General features: G+C 42.0%; 1 protein-coding gene across 1 annotated transcript in view; it reads right to left on the reverse strand.

Annotated features, from left to right (window-relative positions):
• ptprn2 (protein tyrosine phosphatase receptor type N2) overlaps nt 1–21,115 on the reverse strand; it is a gene marked incomplete at both ends in the record, with an annotated part of 139,756 nt that overhangs the window by 12,509 nt on the left and 106,132 nt on the right. Inside the window, 5 exons of the mRNA XM_080515360.1 lie at nt 2,000–2,077; nt 5,745–5,818; nt 7,878–8,025; nt 12,949–13,152; nt 15,517–15,732. Coding sequence (XP_080371486.1) covers nt 2,000–2,077; nt 5,745–5,818; nt 7,878–8,025; nt 12,949–13,152; nt 15,517–15,732 — 720 coding nt within the window. The remainder of the gene's footprint in view (nt 1–1,999; nt 2,078–5,744; nt 5,819–7,877; nt 8,026–12,948; nt 13,153–15,516; nt 15,733–21,115) is intronic.

Here is a 21,115-nt window from a genome sequence, read left to right on the forward strand (position 1 = left end):
AAGTGCAGGATAAAGGGATGCAGGAATGAGGAGTGGAGGATTAGATGCAGAGCCGCCTTTCAGAGCGCTGCCTGGGGCCGGTGTGGATTAGATAGGACAGAGCAGAAAGATTTGCCTCCTGCATGGTCCATTTGCATGAGAGTGCCAGTGGTTCCCCTGTTTGTTTACTTTTAATGGGGTAAAGAGTGTGTGTTTTCCCCTCTCACTCCTGCCAAAATCCAAGGTTAACCAACCTGAATGACGAATAGCTATCACTCAGGCCCAGACACGGAGCTGATGTTCAGCATGTCAGTCAACCTGGATCTAATTTTCTATTATTTTCTGCCTAATTGGGAAAAGAGTTGGAGCTGAGTTCACGACTAAATAGCTTGTTTTATTAGATAATGGTTATGCATTTATTCACCTGGCACAGAAAAAATATGACAGGCAACCAAATAACCAAAATGATAATTAGTGACTGTTTCATGCGAGGCACTTTTTTTTTATAAATTAAGTGCAGCAAGCACTGCACCTTCTATTCCTGTTTGAGCTGATGAATTAATTAATTCACAATTTACATATAATAAGAAGTAAGGGCTTTTCTTTTCGCAATCATTTTCAAACTGAATCTTAGACCCAATTCGATTTATAGCATTGAATAGTTTCTCTCTGATGTCTATATAAAGTCAGCAGGATCGTAACGTTTGGACAGCAGTGATGCTTCAGTACAGGGTGCAGGATTCAAGCACAGCTGCTCTCTCAGGATTTATGTTCTGCTCTTCCACACCCTGGTCACAGCAAGCCAGAGTCACTTCACCATATGGGGGTGATGGGCCCACTAATTCCTACAGTGCTGTCCTACTCCCATAGGAATGCCATTTGGCAATCATGCATCATTTAAGGCACACTTCTATAAAACCTGACATGATTGCCATCAATCACTATAGCCAGTGATTGATGGCAGGTTCTCCCAGAACTTATGGACAAGGAGAAGAATGCAAATAGTCATGAGGGTGAAGAAAATAATAAATACAAACACAAGCAAAGAGCAGCAGTATTATAAAGAAAATTCCGGTGTCCCAGGAGGGCATGTGTTATTTCCTTTTTAATAAAAAAAACTAACAGCTGAAGGTATAATGTTCAAAATCAGTGAGTAACACTGTTGTAGCACAGTGTTCTATGAAAATTTTGCATCCGTTCACATAATGCTTTTAAGATACAGAATGTAATGTTCAATTTCAAAGCTTTAAAAATGAGCAAATTAAAGAAAGCAACAGTCATTATGTAAATAAAATTGCTGTTTTTCTTGTTTTGCTGTAGGTATGGGGAGTTATATCATCCAAAACTTGTCTAGTCTTGTAACTACAGTGTCTTGTCTGTCCTAATCTCAGGAGAAAAAAGTCAATTTGAATAGTAAACAGAGGCTGGGGCTCTTGAAACAATAAACTGGGACAGAAGTTCAAAAGATGGGTACAGTGACTCACTCGTGCCACCTAATGAACAAAAGTCAAAGTCAGAGATGTCAAAGTCAGTTTTATGGTCAACTGTATAGTCTGCAGGACATACAGAAGGATAAAACGGCATTACTCACACACACTGTGAAACAATAAACACAAAATACATTAATTGCAAGCTTAACTAGGAGCCTAAAAATGTATATTAGGAAAAAAGAAAAAAGACTACTACTATTAGAGACACAGCAGTAACTGTTTATTTGTTTAGAACATAAGAAATATCAAGACCATTAAAAGTGTACCACCACAGAGCTACAAGTAGATTCAGTTCCAAATAATTCTTCTGATCCATTAATAATGCTCACAGGTAATGGTGTCCTTTGTGAAGAAACATGTAAAACGATGTGTATTGTTAGTGTGTATGTGCTTCATCCTCCTTAAAGAAATACCTCAACTTCAACACAAACTCCCCAATATTAAAAGCAGGTCAAAGCAGAAACAGTGAAACTTGCTGTTGAAAATAATTAACAGAGGAGAAATGGACTGCCATGGGAGATGAGTTTTACCTGCCAGAAGTCCGCCACAGTGGAGGCGAGCGGGCCCTGCGAGGCGATGTAAGTAGGGTTACGAGGGTCATGGTCCATCTGGGAGCGAGGGAACAGAGTGTGACACAGTGTTTGGGCAGAGGCTGGTGGATGAAAACATATTGTCTGGTTAAGACTTCCATCAAAGCCTCCATCTGGATGCAGCACGGAAAGCAGAGCAGCGTCGATGGAGGAAAACACTTTGTCTCATTTTTCCTCCAAACCCTGTTCTATCTGGGATGGGGTTATTTCTAACAGTCTGATTGGAGAAATCTGGGACGTGGAGGGTTGAACACACTCATTGCGGGAAATGTGTGACTGTTACACGGGAAAATGTTGAGCGTTTGTTTTAAAGATGAGGCTGTTTATAGGAAAGAGCAGCAAATGTGATCAGTATTTGCACAGTATTTGGACTTGATTGTGCAAACTGGCACCGCCAACACTCAACTCAACTTAAGAATGCACATTTAACAACCCGAAGTAACACTTTGTAGCTCAACCTGTTGGTCCATCGTCACGGCTCTACTATAATAAATATCTTGATAAGAATAAATGCATTCGCAAACGGCTCACAAAATGGCTTTCAGGCCTCGTTTTCTGCTGCTTTGACATGTTTCAACATAAAACCTGGTGAGACTTCAAAGCCTGAAGGCGGCTGACATGTGGGAGCAGAAGGTGGAGGTGGGACATAATGACATGGGGGGTGGGGGCTTGATTTGAGGGATGTGATTGAGATTTGATTGAGTGGGTGCTGGCTTGGGTTGCTCCTCTGAAATAATAAGAAAAAAAAAATCAATGATCACATTTTATCGAATGAATTTTTACTTGCAGCTTTTTAGTGTTTGAGGCTGAGAGGCTTCGATATATTTGAAGGAAAACAAACAGGTTGAGAATCAATTTGTGTGTGTGTGTGTGTGTGTGTGTAATTGGCGTCATCATGACACGTTTAAAGTGTCGCATTTTCTAAGAAGGTGCTTTTCAAGATGGACATTTGGAGTACTTTTATGGAAGATGTAGGTGTGATTGATTTCTTTCATAGTTATTGTTCCGTCGAGAAACATCCACCAATATAAAGTACTTTTCTTCTTTTATCTTTTTTGAACCGCATCATTCACTAATTGTAACAGAGTCATTTAGGGAGTGAAAAATCTCTGAAGAGAACATTAAAAAGACAGCAAGTCACAGGGTCGAACGTAATGGCTTTCATTTTTCATACACTTGCTTTTTTTGTGGGTGGAACAACTTGTCAGGGACTCTTTGCATGGACATGAATGTTAAAGATCTAATTTTTTATTTATTTATTTTTTAAATTTCACTTCTTGGTGTATTCTTTAAACTCATTAGTCTCGCTCATGGACCTTGACATTCACCCTTAAAAGGAAAATAATTATGTAGCATTTCTTCATGGCTTTAATATTACCATAATACTTTTCTCTCCGCATGTTTAATATCCTGAACAACAGGATTAATTCTTAATGCTTTTGGAGAGTGATAGAAAGAAAAAAAAAAAGCATTGGCTGAAAAGTTTTATTAAAAATAATTTCAATAAGATGTATCTCAGGCTGTTTTTCATTTTAGCGGATTGAAAGTGTTGAAATTATGCTTCCATTTTAATTGAGGACCAGAAGTAGATTAAAGTGGGTGTGAATAAATCATTTTTTATTGTTTGTGTTCATCAAAATTAGTTGAATTTCTTACACTTTGTGGAATTTTTCCAAACATTTAGCAGTGTGGATGTCTCCTGGATTCAGATTTAAATCCTATTGTTCTTTCCGGATATGTTGGGCCATTATTTATTGAGTTATGTTACTTTTTTGTTGTTGTTGGTTTGTTTACTTTGCTGTGTTATATTTGTGGTTTGTTTGTGTTATTTTATCTGCAGGTCAATATGGCCAAGTGATCATTGGGGGGCAGGAGTGATGCGGGCGGCAATTTGAAAATTTTACTCCTTTTCTTTTGAAGGAATTTCACAAAGGAGAACATGAATGAAAGCGTTGTTGAGCCTGTTTCTCAGTGTTACACTTCAATTAGTCATAATGAAAGGGTGACGCTGAATGCTAGTGCTTCTACTCCCGTTTAGTCAATCTCAAGGACACAGACATGCTGTAGCTGTGTGCTGACATCCCTGCATGAATACTAAAGTGCAAACATGAAAGAGTAGTCCTGCATTTCAGCTGTCCTCTCCTCGCCATTGTGTGAAGACGATAGACTGCAAAAAAAAACCCCAAAAACCCCCAAAGTGCTCTTTGGTTTGAAGTAAAATAGCTCGTACTAAAATAGCTCACACAACTAACTGTCTGTTCCCCGAGAAGCATCTTAACTTTCAACACCTCGCAGTAGAGCTTTGATCCCGTGTTTATACAGAATGGAGAGCTTGAAAGCGAAATGCCGGCTTGAGCTCGTCTCAGATAGTTTGAAAACAAAAGTAGGACGAACAGGTGGGAAGAAGCCGAAAGCCACACAAGCTTTGTGGGAGAAAAAAAAGAAGAAGACAAGACAAAGCCGGCCGGGGGTTTGACCACATTTTCTGTTGTTGCACATTCCATCGAGCTATTCCTCACGCTAATGACTCTGTATGTCTGGGAGCCCTTGTATCATTTGTGGTCAAACATTTGTCATTAGCTGAGCCTTTTCCCTCGCTGTGCGTGCATCACCCCGCGCACCGCGTGGATCTCAGATCACCTCTTCCCTTTGCCTCCCTGACCCCGGATTCCCAGAAAGAAGCGGCAGATTATTTATTCGTGGGCCACTGCCCCTTAAGCTAATGAGGAGGAAGAAGCCGCATTGACAGACATAATTATCACAGTTTTGCTGTGCACAGCCAGGGGTCCCTTTTGTGGTGTAATTACTGTCCTTTCATCCACACACCACTGCATCCGCCATTACTTCTCCCATCTCCCACAACCGCTGGTATTGTTTTATCTTTTTTTTAAATCACGACCAAAACAGCCTTGGACAAATTTTTCTCTCTACAAGCTGATTCTAATGTGATTTGTTTTTCACCCGACTTATTCCCCTGATTGATTAACTTTATGATGGTTTCACTACACAAGATGGCTAAATATTGCACTACGGAGCTTTTAAATAAGCTAAAAATGTCCATGAATATGCCATTAGAGAAAGTGAAGGAATAAATACAGCATTTAAAAGTCTCCATTGTTTGTTTCTGAAGAGTAATAGGCTTTTAGGGCAGCTGTGTGCGCCCCCCCCCCCCCAACCCATCGACAATCTGCTTGGAAATTTTAGCACTGTATTTGAAATGCATAGTTTCCTGTTTCTTTTGATGGAATTCTTTTCCAGCAGCCTCAGGGGAAATCATAATGGCAATGTTTTGGGGTAGAAATGTAAAAAAATAATAGCCTTAGACCTTTCCAACACATGGATCTGTAGAGAAAACATGTTTGGTCAAAAAAAAAAGAAAAAAAAAAAAGGAATCTTTCAAATGCAGATGAAAAATGAGAGATAACACAAGGGAGTGGCCATTTGGAAAGCAGTAAAAGTGATTCAACAAGACGCACAAAACCCACTGAGGTGCCCAGCAGGGAAAAAAAAGTTTAAAAAAAGATCAATACACTTGAATCAATGACAAGTCCTTTGAAACTAGTTTTATCTTGCTGTAAAATCCAAACACAGCAAGCGCTCCTGGTGCAACCCCCCCCCCCCCCCAACCCCCCAACCCCCCAACTTTAACCAAAATGCAGAGCCATAATGAACAAACAGTACTCACGATGGGACTGGCGTTGATGTAATCTGAGTTGCAGTGGTTATTCTCTGCTTTCAAGGTGATTCTGGAATGATCATCTGTAATGGAGATGCATATATCATCTATACATATTTCCACAGATCTCCATTCATGCACAATAACAACAGAATTTTGAGCAGCAACAGAGGAATATGAAACTGCAAATGGCTGCAGGGACTGCAATTTCACCAGACTTTCATCATGCGCACGCACACACAGACACGCACTGTTCTAATGTCCTGAATTGCTTCACCTTCACTGAGGAGTGAAATAATAACAAACTGTCTTATCTTAAGAGGTCTGCCAGTTGTGATCTTCAAAATCCTCTCCGTCTTATTTCCACAAGTAGAACTGTTACAGGGATTCATCTAATCTGTTTCTAATAGACTCACTTTGGCAGTCCTCTTAAATGCAATTGCTATGAAATAAACTGGTGAAAAGCTGGTCGGATGGGTTATTTATTATAATTTTTTTGTATTTATGACTAAAGCAAACAGCGGAATGAATTATGGATGAAGAGTTTCTGACTCGTAGGCTGTGAGGGTGTGGTCAGGCTTCACAGACAAAAAAACATGTCCTCGGACTAAGCCCCGCCCCCGGAGGTCATAGGACTCCTGGTTACTGTTGCTATGGCTATCAAGCCTTCTTGAACACAGTACTGGGCACTTCACATCCATGTTTTTTTTAAACACGGCGGCCACATTTCTCATTCTCATTTCAGGTCAAAATAGTCTGGTATTTAAGGTAAAAAGACAGATTTCATTAAGATGATTTTCTCAGCTGTAGCTTATTACTGTAACCTAATGCAGACATTTAGAGAGTTGTTAGAAACTCAATTTGTGGAAAATCACTTTAAAACTTACAAACAATGGCCAAATCACCCAGCCCTAATTCACAGTAAAGTACAGTAAACTATAATGTGACAGATTTAAGCCGCCAATGTAGCTGTGGTGGAGTAAGCCTGTATAACATTCACTGTATGATTTTGTTTGGAGACTTTTATTTGATGTTTTTGTCAAATTATATCAGCAATTTACTTTATGAATGTAAACTGTTGAATGTAGAATCATTATTCCAAAAAAATTTACACTTTTCTTAATTTTTGTCTCATGCAAAGTGGTAATTTAAGGTTGAATGTCAGATTAGCTTATTAACTTATTGACTTCTTGTGCTCTTAGCTAGAGGCTTTTAATTGCAATTCTGGTTAGTCAGTATGCAACTCTTGCTACAGTCATGGTTTTGCACAAAAGCATTTTTTTTTAAAATCATCCTAATTTGTCATTGCTTAAGTGTTTGTTTCATATCAACATTTATTCCACAATACAAGTTACCACAGTGTTTTTAAATTAATTATTTGTTTATCAATACTTTACACAGATCAATTGAATTGCATGCCTGCAATTGACAGTGCAAATAAATGTCGTTGAAACTAAATCTTAGTATAATACGTTGTGCTTTTTTTAAACAATGGAACTTTAAATTGTACCTAAATACAGTTCAAGTCCTGCAAGAGCAGGTGCACTTGAGTGCAAAGTCCCAGCCTGCGTTGCACTTCTGTTCACAGGTATGAAACACAACCATCGGATTAATGTCTTCATACCCAAAGCTGCTGTGGTGCAGAGAGTTGCAATAAACTGTGAGACTCTTGGCTCCCAACCAGCAGATGTTCCACTAAAAAACAAGTATTTTTCAAGCAAGATTTCCAACCCCACAAAACAATATAGTTACCTAATCGGATGGCCTTTGGTGCTCATCAATACCATTCAACAAAAGAGCCAAAGCTTGTGGATTTGTAAGAAGTAATTTCTCACTACATTGACAGAGACCTTTAGTGGGATTCAGGATAAAATGACAAATCGAAAAGATCTTTGGCTCCAGCACTTCCTCTGATTCTTTGTTCACTTTAGAAGCATTTTTTTTCCAACAGTCTTATATTGAGCATGTTTGCTCAACTGGTTTTATGTCCCTCTTTGGAAGATCTGTCCATAAATACACCAACAACAGCTCTGGAAATATATGACCTGCCCTGCTCTGCTCCTGTCTTGTAAATGTTGCCAACACTTTTGCAGCGAGGGAAAAAAAAAAAAAGTAAGCGAAGGGACATGTGACCACACTCACACACGACCACAGCGTCGGAGCGGTTCCTCTTGGAGTTGTGCTCGCCTTGGCCCACGCTGCAGGCGCTGGGCTCTGCCTGGTAGGAGCACAGAGCCTCCCACTCACGCTCCAGACGGTTCTTGTTCTTCAAGTGGTCCTCCATGTATGACTGGAGGAAAACAGACAGCACCTTAGCCACCATTTCAAACGACCAGCCAAAAGCATGTGAAGGAAAACAGATTTCATCCCAAAACATGGCTGCAAAAACAGAAGACAGAAAAAACAAAGAAAATGGGTTAATTTCATTAGAATTTGGATTAATTAAGCAAGAAACTTGCAACAATTAATCTTCACCACACATGAGGCTTCAGCTGCTGTAATCTTTTATTGGCTTTTTCATCCTTACGAGTAAACTAAATACCAAACAGCAACGGCACCTCTCTTTTAATGCTTTGATCCGCTGTCATGGAGCACGCCTGTCCAAAGCTGCTTTACAACTAGGCGAGGACGAGACTGCTGAAGGTGTAGGTGGGGAAGGTGTGCTAATTCTCTAGTCTTTGTGTGTTTGTGTGCACGCTTTAGCCAGAAGAAACAAAAAACACGCACACAATTAAGACTCCTGAAAGGTTTGTCTGCATTGGAAATACTTCAGGGGTGTTTCAATCACGTCCCTCACTGCTTGCACAGCTGCTGATAAGATTGTCTGCATTTAAGCCGTCGCTTGGAGAAGACAAAATTGAATTCGCAAGAGAGACAAAGATGGAAAAGGAGAAGGGGGGAGGGGAAGGCCTGTGTGCGTATTCTCCCAAACCAGGGCAAGTCTTCGGGAGCTTAGAGGCTGTGGCTGGGAAGACGAGTCTTTTTCAGAGTAGGACCATGTTTAGTTTTCCCTCTTGTATCATGGCTCCCCTCCCAGCGGGGTTAAATGGTTTAGTCCGCCATTGTGCGAGACAGAAGATTACAGACTCATAAACTGATGTCAGGGATCAGCTGGCTAATACAATGAAAGTGATACCCAGATGTGCCGGGTTTTTATCCCATATTAAAAGCAGTAGAGGTAGGCTGAGCGGAGAGGTAACACTCCATTGTTACGTCTGACTTCTGAATTCACTCCTGTCTGTCAAAGAGGAAATCCAAGTCTTTGTAGGACATATACAATCCCAACCGCGATGATAATCACAAATAAGCTTGCCCAATGCACAATAGGCAATTACCCTTTGATGGCTCATGAATTCAGATGTCTCCTGCACAAATGCTGGGGATATTAGGTGATTTATAAGAACATTAGAAACCATGCAAACAATGGAAATCAAAGTTTATTGTTTAATATAGAAGCAAAGGTGCTACTCAGGTCTCACTGAATGCAGAAAAAAAAGTATTTTGATGAATGCAGACGCATAATGGTGGCACGACGTTCTCGATCTGAACCTATTAATGGCATAATATGATATTTCTGAAAATCTACAGTGGATTTGCACTGTTCTATGCTTTGAACTTCAATTTGATTCATGCAACAAACAAAAAAAATCAATTATAAGAAAGAAAAAAATGTACTTAACATCAACTCTAAAAGCAAGAAACACACCTAAATTTGCATGTGCTGAGTTATGCATTGCCTACACAAACACATAGTGCTGTCTTTCCAGGAAAATGACAGCATGCCATTATGGCCACTTGACAGAGCCTGTCACCACCATGCTCTTGTCACCCTGTACAAGTACACTCTGCTTGCCAGCCTGACAGCATCCCACCTCCCCTACCAATATTACATCTCCATGTACTTGATACATCCACTCTGAATTGCATCCTATTCTATTCAAACGATGCCCTGAATCGATTGCATTCCAAATTCATATTTTCACTGCTTAATGCAATGCAGCCAGCAGGCCCTTATCAGGCCCTCTCGCTTCTAGGAGGAGGCAGTGGACCATGGCGTATTCCAGAGACAGGGTAACGAAGGTTTAGTGAATGGGGGGATTATGTCTGCCAATCAGAGGGTTGGGATGGGAGGCCTGGGTGTCAGGGAAACAATGTCTAATCCTTCTTAAGCAGTCTCCGCGGCAGCAGAAGGTGCTGGGTGAAATCAGGATGAAGGGACAACCAGGGGAGCCAGACACAACAGGTAACACACTACTGTCGAGCCCCACTGTCAAATTAAAACCAACAATGCTGCAGTTTGTATGGTGAGCTTTAGGATACGATAAACAGCTGCGACACATGAAAAGGGCTTTTCATATGTACTATGATTTTTGTATACGATAATGGCTGACGAAACAAACCATTATGTCGCCTTAAATGAGACAGCAAGTTTTTCTCATTTTTGACTCAGAAATGTAATTGGAAATTGCAAAAAACAAAATCACTGAGGAAATATATATACACGAGTCAGTGCCTGAGTATATGTCCCTGCTGAGCAAATGTTAATCATTAAAGGAAAGTTAACAGTAGGTATTCAACACGATAATAAAGGGCCTCAAGCTACTTAACTATTGAAGAGTGCGGATGAAGCCAAATGGGCACCACAGCAGCAACGAACTATAGCAACATTTCCACTCTGGTTCTGCACAGCAGGAGAGTAACGACGGAGAGGTTGGAAAGGGGAAACCACAAGCTTAGAGTCCGTAAAGTGCTGTCCATGGTCCTGAATATTCTTGCAGAAATGCAGCAGTGAGGGCAACATATGCTTGCCAATTTTACCCCTGCGAGTAATTTATGATGTTTTTAATCATTTAGGGTGCAAAACATGCAGGTTGGTGCATCACAGCAGCTGAAGAAGGCCACAGAAAGAGGATGGAAAGAGTATAGGAGCTCCGGAAAAAAAAAAACACAGAGCAGATGACTCAGCACACAGAGTCATCCAATTTCAGTTTGGAAGTAGGAAGTCAGTATGCAAGATTTTTTTTTGGAGCCTTGAGGTGGGCCACAACACTGCAGTTCATTTATCCTCATGGCAACAAACTCGCAAAGTGTGAATGCGTGAGTGTGTGTGCGCGCGCGCACGTGTGTGTGTGTGTGGTGATTGGACCTACGAAGAAAAAAAAAAAGGACCCCCAGCATGTGTGCTTTGGAAAGCTGGGTATTCATCATCCTTCTCCACACGGTGTGAGCTCCAAAGTGTGGGAGAGGGGGAGATGAGAGGAGAGGGGAGCAGAGATGGGAAAATATAGGTCTGAGATCAGTGATAACAAGGCAATCTCACACATGGTTTCATGTGAGATGGTGGAGGAATTTTAAAGATGAACCCCTATAGGACATCTCCATGTCAATCATGGTTTGGAAGAGAGGTAAAGGTCCCAGTGTGTTTTACCTTTCTAACGTGGTAACGTCTGCATCGCTCCTGTGAAGAAACTGGGGCTAATAATAACAGCTCCTAGAAATGATTCACCGTGGTCCTTTTGTTATTTGCTGGGCTAAATGCTTTTCTATTGTCAATGTTTTCAAAGGGGGCTTCACAAACAAGCCTTGACGAGTGCAACAAAACCCATCTATTACCACGAATACAAGGCATTACTCAGATTCACTCTCATTCATTATAGCCTCCCAATATAAAAGCTAGACATGCAGTGTGATGAATGCTCTCTCCATTAATGGAAACACTGCAAGGCATCTATCCATCTCTTTTATCAAGCTTGTTTCAAATGAATGAAGCGAAAGTTGTGCAGAATTAAAACAATCCATTGTGTGTGTTTGTGGAAGTTTTGCCAACCAAAAAGCTTTTTCTTTCCCCCAAAAAAGGAAAAAATGGAAACCCCCCCAAAGAATTTCTAAAACATTCAAATGACAATCAGATGCGTAATGATATTTCACTTTCATGCTGCACTCATCACGCAAAACAATGTCTGCCTTATTTTCCTGTAGCACAGAAAGACGGAGGGGGGAGAAGATGAAAATGACAGAGCGTAGAAAAGCAGGACAGAATGATAAAGAGAGCAAATGACAGAGTAGAAGGAGGAAAAAGTTGGAGGAGATAAAAAAAAAATGAAGACAACAGAGTGGAGATAAAGCAGAAGGGAGAAAACAGCAGGAAGAGTGATGGGGAAAAAAACACAAAGATAACAGGGTTGTGAAAGGAACGAAGTGAGAGAGGGATGAAAAACAGACGCATTCAAACAGATAAACAGGGAGAAATAAAGCTGTTGGTTTTCAGCACAGGAGCCAGCACAGAGTCATAATCATGGTGAGTTTTAAAATAATGTGCCATGATGTAAACTCACAAACAGATCAGTGATATGAAACATTTTCTGTCCTCAAAAGACCTTTGAAGAAGAGCTCAAGTATCCCAACATCCACATCAGGTATGACTGTCTGCTCATTTGAACTGGGTGCTGTTGAGATCTAATCGCCAGATAAGAAGATACCGCTTTGACGAGAATAAGCTCATTTAAACTATTGATTAACCAGTTTCTGATCTCATGTTGAAAACACTTTAAACTGTTTCATTTGTCATAACTTTGATCCAACATTATTTAGCTCCCTATAATGAAAAATTATTCAAAAATGTCCTGAAGACTGAACAGTTTGTGCATGATTTATGAAAATGTTTATCAGAAAGGCTATATTAGCCAGTATTTTATTAAGTCTCTTATTAAGGAATGTGCATATCATTGATAATCCTGATTTTATAGATGTAATATCAGTTTGATATCTGAGCTCATAATTTTCATAGTTTATGTTATGATATAAAAAAAATACCAGTGTAGACAAACATCAGCTGCAACTTGTGCTGCATCCCCATCAAGTAAAATAAAAAAAAATTGGGGGGTTACAACTAATTGAGATACTTGACTCTACACAGTCTTCCAGGTGATGAATGAGTATCAGAGTTTAAGTTAAGAAGGTCTATGACCTTGAAGAATAGCTTTCATTTGGATATTGCAGGCTGCACCAGGCTGAACGCATCCTGTCGGGATTCCTGCACAGTCACGAGCCACGATGGGATGCTGTGGTTATTTAGTCGAAACAATCAGATGCAATAAGCCACAATTGCTCTCGGAGGGCCTGACAACGAAACCGCATTTCAGCCAGCTTCCATCTGTTCGCCACGGCGCCACATAAATCATCGCTCCCATTATTTCAAAGCAGAGTTCCTCACCAGGATCATGTGACCGGTGGAGATGTCCATGTTGGATGGGACTGGCTCCTCGCACCAGGAGGAGGTGCTGCTGCGCGTGGATGGGCTGGCCATGGGACCGTCGCTGAACTGAGACGACACGCTGTTGAGGCGCGAGTGACGAAGGGTTTCCGGGCGCTCGACGCGCTCCGACGTGCGGATTGCCATGCGCTGGCGACACAGCTCCTGAGGATTAGAGGAGATGACAGTGAAATACTGCATAATACAGAATGCAGTTTTCCCCTTGCACCACTCTTTGCAAGAGTTCATGTATTTATCGTCTTTTCAAGCACATAACAATAGTTCGATGTATTTCATATACTTATCCTTGCTGGTGGGGGCTGAGTTGTGTAAATTCAGCTTGTGAAATCCTGTATCGCGGCTGACTTGATCTGTCCTCACTTGTCTGTAGATTAATGGCTTATCCTCACGGATTATGGAGCTTATACTAATTATGTCAAAAATACATGGTTGAAGAACCCCTCAATGACTTACACAATAAATTCAGTATGTCACACCTTGCTGATACACAACAACTCTCCTCTTTCAGAATTGATCTTTTAGGTGTGAAAAGTGTTTTGCAGCAGATTACAGCACAAAATCACCTCATACTATGAATTGAGCCACTTGTGAATGCAAAACAAAAGTTCAAACGTAAGACGGAGAATGTGAGACTAAAGCCATCAATCAAACAGCAGCTCGGCTGTAAATGTATAAACCTGCAGAGATAAAAATGCATAGCCACAATTATAAAGTATAATTTTCTTTCAGCGATATCTTCAGGTTCCTGAGACTTGCTCAAAGGCCCGCTGCTAGATTACATTTATTCTAATGACTCAGCTTTTCTCCCATCATGCCTCAGTGCAGAGACAGGGCATCAAAAATGTGTAGACGAGGCATTATCTTCTCGAGTATACAAAATTGAAAAAACGTAAAAATGAAAGATAAAAGCTCCAAATCTTGTACTTATTGTCTGCTTTGTTTTTTTTTTTTCTCTTATGGTGTGGTCTACCATGACATTTATATGCTAAATCCTTTGTCTGTTAACCAATTCAGACATCTTCACAGAAATCATTTACATAGTAAATTAATAACAGCGAGGGCAGGGCAGGCCGGGGAAAACGCCTTGTGAAAGCTCATGCTATCTCATGATGAATCATACTGATATTTCCCTCCGGAGTACAGGCCCCTCTAAGCCCCGGTCTTGGTTCAGCTTTTCTGCCGTCAGACTTTAATGATTAGAGCCATGAAGCGGTGCCCTGGGCCTTGGCCTCAGGGCACTTCCCAGGTCCACCTCATAATTCATCCCACTTCTCAGCATCACTGTAAAGCGCCGCGCTGCACAGGAGCTGAGAAAATGTCCCAGAAGAAGGCAGGAGGATGCAGTTAGTGCCAGAGAGGGGCCAGAGGAGAGACATGTGGAGCCCGGAGAGGAGCGCAAGGTCGCAGGATTACAGTTTCTCAGTTACCCCCCTTTCTTTCAGACTGCTAACAAGAATGAAAACAGGCCAAGAGGAAACAAAGTCCACAGTCTGTGCTGCCATCCTATAATAACGCTCCCCCAGTGCAAACAGCTCCCCCTAAACAACTCTGCCTGTCAAGCATGGCGCTCTCTCTCTCTCTTTCACACACACACACACACACACACACACACACACACACACACACACACACACACACACACACACACACACACACACACACACACACACACACACACACACACACACACACACACACACACACACACACACACACACACACACACACACACACACACACACACACACAGGCACCGACAGAGCAGTCATCCCAATCCTGTAAATATACTGGGGCACTATATACAACCTAAACTATGCATTGGAGCTAAATCCACACTTTGCAGCTCAGTAAACGACAATCGAGAGGAAGAAAAGTAAAATAATTCACTAACTTCAATTACTTGGCTTCTTTTTAGTCTGTGTTCTGTCTATTTTTGGTATACACAGTAATACCTTCGGCTTTTGACATCAGCCTTGTGAAAACCTGATTAAATATTGAAAATGTTAACGCGACATGCAGATAAATGTGTTCTGAGTGCCACGCTGGGCACAGCTGAGCCCCAGTGCTGAAAATCAATACAGCCCAGGCTGCCCGTTGCCCTGGAGGAACAGAGGGAATAGGTCACAGTGGCAGCCTGTTCCCTGTCTCACACACACTACTCACAAAAGCCTCAACACCAAATAATTGGATGGAGCAAACATCTTTCAAATAAGTTGAAGACACAAGAAATATAAAGCTTAGAAATAATGTGAGTGAACACAAAAACACTGTGATGCCGAGCTATTGCTGTGAAAATTAATACGATGATGATAAAAAAAAAAGAAGAAAGAAAGTCACGATTAATATTCAAAGGTCAGGTGGAAGAGAGTCACTCAAACACACATGAGCACACACATTCTCACTGGCCAATTGGATATTTGACGATATACGAACAGAGTGCGTGCTCCTCCAATGGCGGAGCACAGGGCAGGAGTCACGCCCTCTTGTAGCGAGGGAGGCTGGTCTAACCTGATAGGTTGCGGTGGCATCACTGCTGGTGTCAGTCCCCAGGCTGGCGAGCTTCTCCTTCATATGGAGGTGGGAGCGCTGGCGCACGCAGAAGAAGGTGGCGGACACGGACACCGCCACCAGGATGAAGAGCATGCAGAGGATGGAGAGCAGCACGAACTGGCCCGACTCCACCCTGGTCTCCTTCACCACGGGGATCTGGGTCAGGCTGCCCCGCTGGAAGAGACACGCACACGCACACGCACACGCACACGCACACACACACACACACACATGCACACACACACACACACACACACACACACACACATACACACACACAGGAGAAGAGAACGCACGTTGTCAAGAGCAGTAAAGGATGTCACTCTGTCTCCCTCCAGATTGATGCGGTCGTTTTTGATTTACAGCAACCGCCATATCACGTCTGCACTGCATCAATTTTCGGCTGAATGTTCGTGTTGACTTTCCAGTGACAAAATATGGACATAACAATGCTGCGAGTGCCTGCTCCCTCGCTCCCACTACTGCTCTTTCCTTCCACCCACAGTAGCTGTCTGCCTGGCCTCCCTCATTAGACGGCTCTGATGCCGGCCTGATAATATGCAGTCAGCCTCTTTCACCAGCCCGTCCAGGGCTGTCTCCACACTGTGCTCCACTATAGATATTTGCAACTGCATTTGGTGCTGGCATGGGGCTGGCTGGCACCGTGCAGCTACAGGAGGTTGGGAGACTAAAAGCTTGAGCTTAATTAGCTCCTCTGGTCCTGAGTTTGGCTGGATTAGGCCCTGGCCCAAGCCGTACTGCTAATGGCTACCAGGACACAGTGAGACACAGGCAGCCACAGACTGACCCCTCACCCATCCACCACCAGTTGCATGAAACAAAATAAAACAAAACAAAAAAGCCTTTTCACCCCCCCCCCCCCCCCCCCCCCCCCCCCGCCCCCCATACTGCATATTAATTCAAACTGGAAGATTTATTTTTGTTGCAGCAGCTGACCTGTTTTTAATGTGCTGTGATATAATCAGCGAGATTTTTATCAGAGGAGGTTAAAGAATTGGCCAATGTGTTGATAATTGGTCCACTTGTGGCCATTTACTGTAATGGCAAATTCCCTGTAGGCCTGACTGATACATAATATTTTGAGGGTAGAAGAGCGTTAATTAGGTGCATGCGGTAATGGGGAGGGGTAATTAAAGGGCACCTAAAATGTAGCTCGCATAAAACACAGGCATCCAGTTTGTTTTCGCTTTTAGTCTTCACAAACACAGAGAAACACATATTCCGGAATGATCTTCTCCGCATAAATCATCCTTGCTGTCCTGTGTGATTGACATAAAAACATGGGATTTCTGTGAAAGCCAGCTCTCCACAGATTTTGATCTAATTTCACCAGCTGCCCACATGCCAATAGCTATACATCTGCAAAAGGGCAATATCAATAAGAGTGCACAAATACATCAGCAGGCTCCTAATTGTCTGCATGCAATATCAAAAGATTGATGGGTATAGTGAATGAAATCCACAATATGAAAAAAATTGCAGAGCTCTGACATTTAGCCCGAGGGGTCTAATGTGCCGACTGAAGGATGGCTACATCTTGTTATACCATTTTCAAAACAAGACACTTCACCTCAGACCAGCAACATTGTGGTTTGACCTTGTGGCTTGTAATTGCCAGTGTTTTAAGCGGTTGCCCAGGTCTGTTCGATTACTGTGTTGAGGCTGACGACAGTTGCTGTTGATTGCGATTCCAGTGTCGTTTCAATCAAGCATTAAGAGGTTACACAACAGCTGAGAGGCTTGAAGAGTCTTGTATACGGATGCAGAGGGGAGAAATGGCCTCCATCCAGCGGCTTTCACTGTGGTTCTCAGTGATCACATGAATGCATAGCAACATTTTGAAATTACCGCACTTTTCATTTGCTGGAGTGGTTTTCCTCTCAAAAATCACGGTAAAATTAGGAAAAACTACTAATAATATGATTTTTTTTTTTCTGACTCCACAGACACAGCACAACCTTGATGCAATGATTCAACACTCTGCAACCAAAGCACCTATTGGCTCAAATCTACCTCAACCTATTCACAGTACTGGCAGCTTCAAGCAAACAATCGTTCATTCAATTCTTTATTTAATTTTTTAAAAAGAAACCCCCCCCCCACCAAAACATGTAATAATAAATGAATCAAAGACAAGGCATCTTTGCAATCTGTAGTTACTGTTGAAATAATGTTCAGGTACACCCCTTGAAATGAATAAAAAATTGTTCCTCGGTGGGAGCAAGCAGGCTTGAAATGCATTGCAGGCTTAAAAGAGTGTTTGAAGCTCGAAGTCGCGTTGGAAGAAAACCAGAGGAGAGGCAGCAAGAAAAGAGAGGAGAAATACAGAGAAGATGTGAAGCTAAGAATTACCTTTGTGGGCCTTTTCAGTTTTGAGCTTGTGATTTTCTGTTTTTAATGTATTTCCTGTGATAATTTTTAATTCGCCATAATTAAAGGCTGTTTCAACTGAAGGATACTTAAATAATTTATTTATTTTTTAATACAAAAAAATACTCATAATGAAAACAGCAATTTAATCTTCAATTAATAAAATATTTTTTCAACAAAAGCAGAACTATCAAAAAACGTTTTTTTAAAAATATATTTTCTTCATGATAATAGAATAAATATTTTCTTCATATTACATTATCTTTTAAAAGCTCAAGGAAGCATAGTATTTACTTATTGTATGTGTGTAAAATTCAAACTACTCGGTGTGCATCAGTTTCTGCTGCTGCTTCTCTTCTTCTATTCACATCGTCTCTGTCTGGTGAATTAGCCAATCTGAGAGAAGACAAGGGGCAGATGGATTTCGGTGCTCTGGATTATTATAATAAGAAGGAAGGTCAGGCTGGGAGGTGTTGTCAGGGCTGATGACCATCCACTCATTCACATCACAACAGCTTAAATAAGTATGAAAGTTAAATTCCATTCAAGGCATACAACCGCCACACCTCAATATGTTAAGTTGAAAGAAAAAAAACCCAAACAAGTTCAGGCTGCAATTGTAGATTTTGAGGGAACAGCTACAATTACAGCAGTGAAAAGAGAGTAGACCTTTTTTTTTTTTTTAAAGCGGGCAAATTTAATAGCGCGATAATTGAAGAAATTGTTAGGGCTATTTTTGATACAGAGTTATAAACTTTGTTACCTAATGATAATTATTGATATTGAAATTAATAAACAAAACAGACTCAGATCGGAAAAAAACGTTGCATTTTTGCAAATAAATCATAGGAAATAATAAAAGAAAACCTTGGCTTCAATTACATAAACTCGTTATTTAAATGTATAATTTATGCATTCAGAGAGCAGATTTTAAAAAAGAAAAGCATTTCTCCTGGTTTAAGAGTTGCAGGTGCAAGGATGGATGAACCTGCACAGAAACTTTGTTCCCCACAGCCAGATGTGCTCGCAGCAAAGCACCGGACTCAAGACACACATTTTCCGGGGCTTTTTTTTTTTTTTTTTTAATGAGAGCCAACGTTCAATATCAACGACGCAGAAAACGCATAAAAACAAATCACATTTTAGTGGCATCGTAGTTTCGAGGAGAGATACCCAGAAACCTGACGCACAGAAAAGATGGGGAGGGAAAAAAGCAAAGCTCCTAAAATATTCAGCCACTCGATGAGACTCTTTTTCAATCATATCGGGGGGAGTAAAAAAAAAAGAAGAAAAAACCCCTCAAAAGATCTCAACTTGATTGTTCACAAGTTTTCAAAGCCGATCCTTGAAAAAGAAAGAAAGTCCGTTTTTTTACGCATTTGGCGCATTAACGCGTGCGCTCTGACTACCGCACGGAAACAGGGCACGCGCGCGTTTCGGGAGATAATTACCCAGATCTACGACGCCGGCTTGAGCGCACATTTCGCCGTAAACTGAGGAGGATGCTGCTGCCTCTGCCGCTGCTGCTGCTGCTGCTGCTCCCGGGTCTCCTATTCCAGAGAGTGTGGATGCCCAGTGACGCCAGCCGCAGCTCCAAGAAGCGTCTGCGCGTCCCGGCCGCCCACTCACTCCGCAGCTCCAAAAGTTCCCCTGCGAGGGTCCCATCGCCCCCCGCCCCTGCCCTCCCGGCGCCAACAAAAGAGCGCGGCTTCAACACGTAGATGAAGAAAAAGAAAGAAGAAGAAGAAGAAGAAGAAGGAAAAAAAAGGGAGAGTCGTAGAGAATAAGAAAAGGGGAGAAGAATGTGGGATATGCCCGCCTGATTTTCCGAGCCTCGGAAGAATGTGCAGAAGCCCCACTAGTGAGTCCTTTCAGCGCCTCTGTGCCAATGAAAAGAGACGGGGAGGTGGCGGGGTTGGGTTTTTTGCGATCATTTAGTTAAGGCTGAGCCCCTCCTTATATTCAGCAGCTCAGGAGTCCCCGTCCATTGCACATGTCATATCCACTGGTTGCTATAGCGATGCCTCCACATGTTGTCGACAGTGAATGTTCAAGGAGCGATGCCTGGCTAATAGGCTTGCGGGCCGAGGGGCGATATGAATGGACATAGGGCTAGTCACTCATTTGTTGAGCTACTAGGGGTCTCTGTGTTTGGTGTGTGAATTGCTGTTTTCTCAGGCTCTGCTTTTCCTCTGCTCCCTCTCCCAGGGATTCAGTTATGTGAGCAGAATAAGGGAGATGGGGCAGTCTATTCTTCAAAGTAGGCATTTACATTCAAAGCTGAAGTGAGCGCCATAATAAGAGGCTACCACACAGTACAGTAGTTGTAAACTATATGAATGCTGCATAAGATATTGGGTGTAGTCTCAAAAAAGTCCAAAGTGAATTGTGTGTAATTGGGCCATCCTTTCCTTTGCTCCCCTCATGGATGTGCTAGAATAAAAAATAAAAAAAATGACTGGGAAATTGCAAATTTAACAAGTTTTAAAGATAAACCTCACTAAAATGCTATCCTAATTAGCAATCAGTCTGAAAAAAAAATGATCCAATGGAGAGCAACAGCTGCACTTAGCAGGGAGAGAGAGAGAGAGAAAGGGGGATTATGGAGAGCACAAGGAGAGAAAAGGAGAAAGCAAAAGAAAAGGGGCGGTGAAGAGAAGTGAACGGGGGTCCTGTCAAATGCAGATGACGAGTCGTGGAGAGGGGGGCTGTGTGACGGGGGCTCTCCAGTTTATTTTTTCCATTCAGAGAGCACCCCCTCCTCTCCTCTATTGTCCCTCGGTGTGACAGCTGGAGTTGGCAATGTGAAGGGGAGAACAAAAACCAGCTCGCTGTCCAGCCTGGGTCCAGGGCCACATCGGACGCCACCCCACCTTCAGAAGGCAGAGCCAGCCAGGCGGCCCGCGGGGACCAAATCTGAAGCAGAGCGCACTCAGACTGACTCCACACATTTTAAGGCCCCCCCCCTCCCTCCCCTCCCCAAAAGAAAATGAATAAAAAATATCTCTTAAACACTCTACCTAATCACTCTAGCCATACCTGCGAGCTGCAAAACTCAAACTCTCAGAGTGTTTCATTTGATGCTGTTATTTTTCCTTCCTTGCAGCCACTATGCAACGGACTCTTCACGTCATGCTTTATGCACAGTTTCATCTACATATAGAGA

This window comes from Blennius ocellaris, assembly GCF_963422515.1.
Source record: "Blennius ocellaris genome assembly, chromosome: 19".
NCBI lineage: Eukaryota > Metazoa > Chordata > Actinopteri > Blenniiformes > Blenniidae > Blennius > Blennius ocellaris.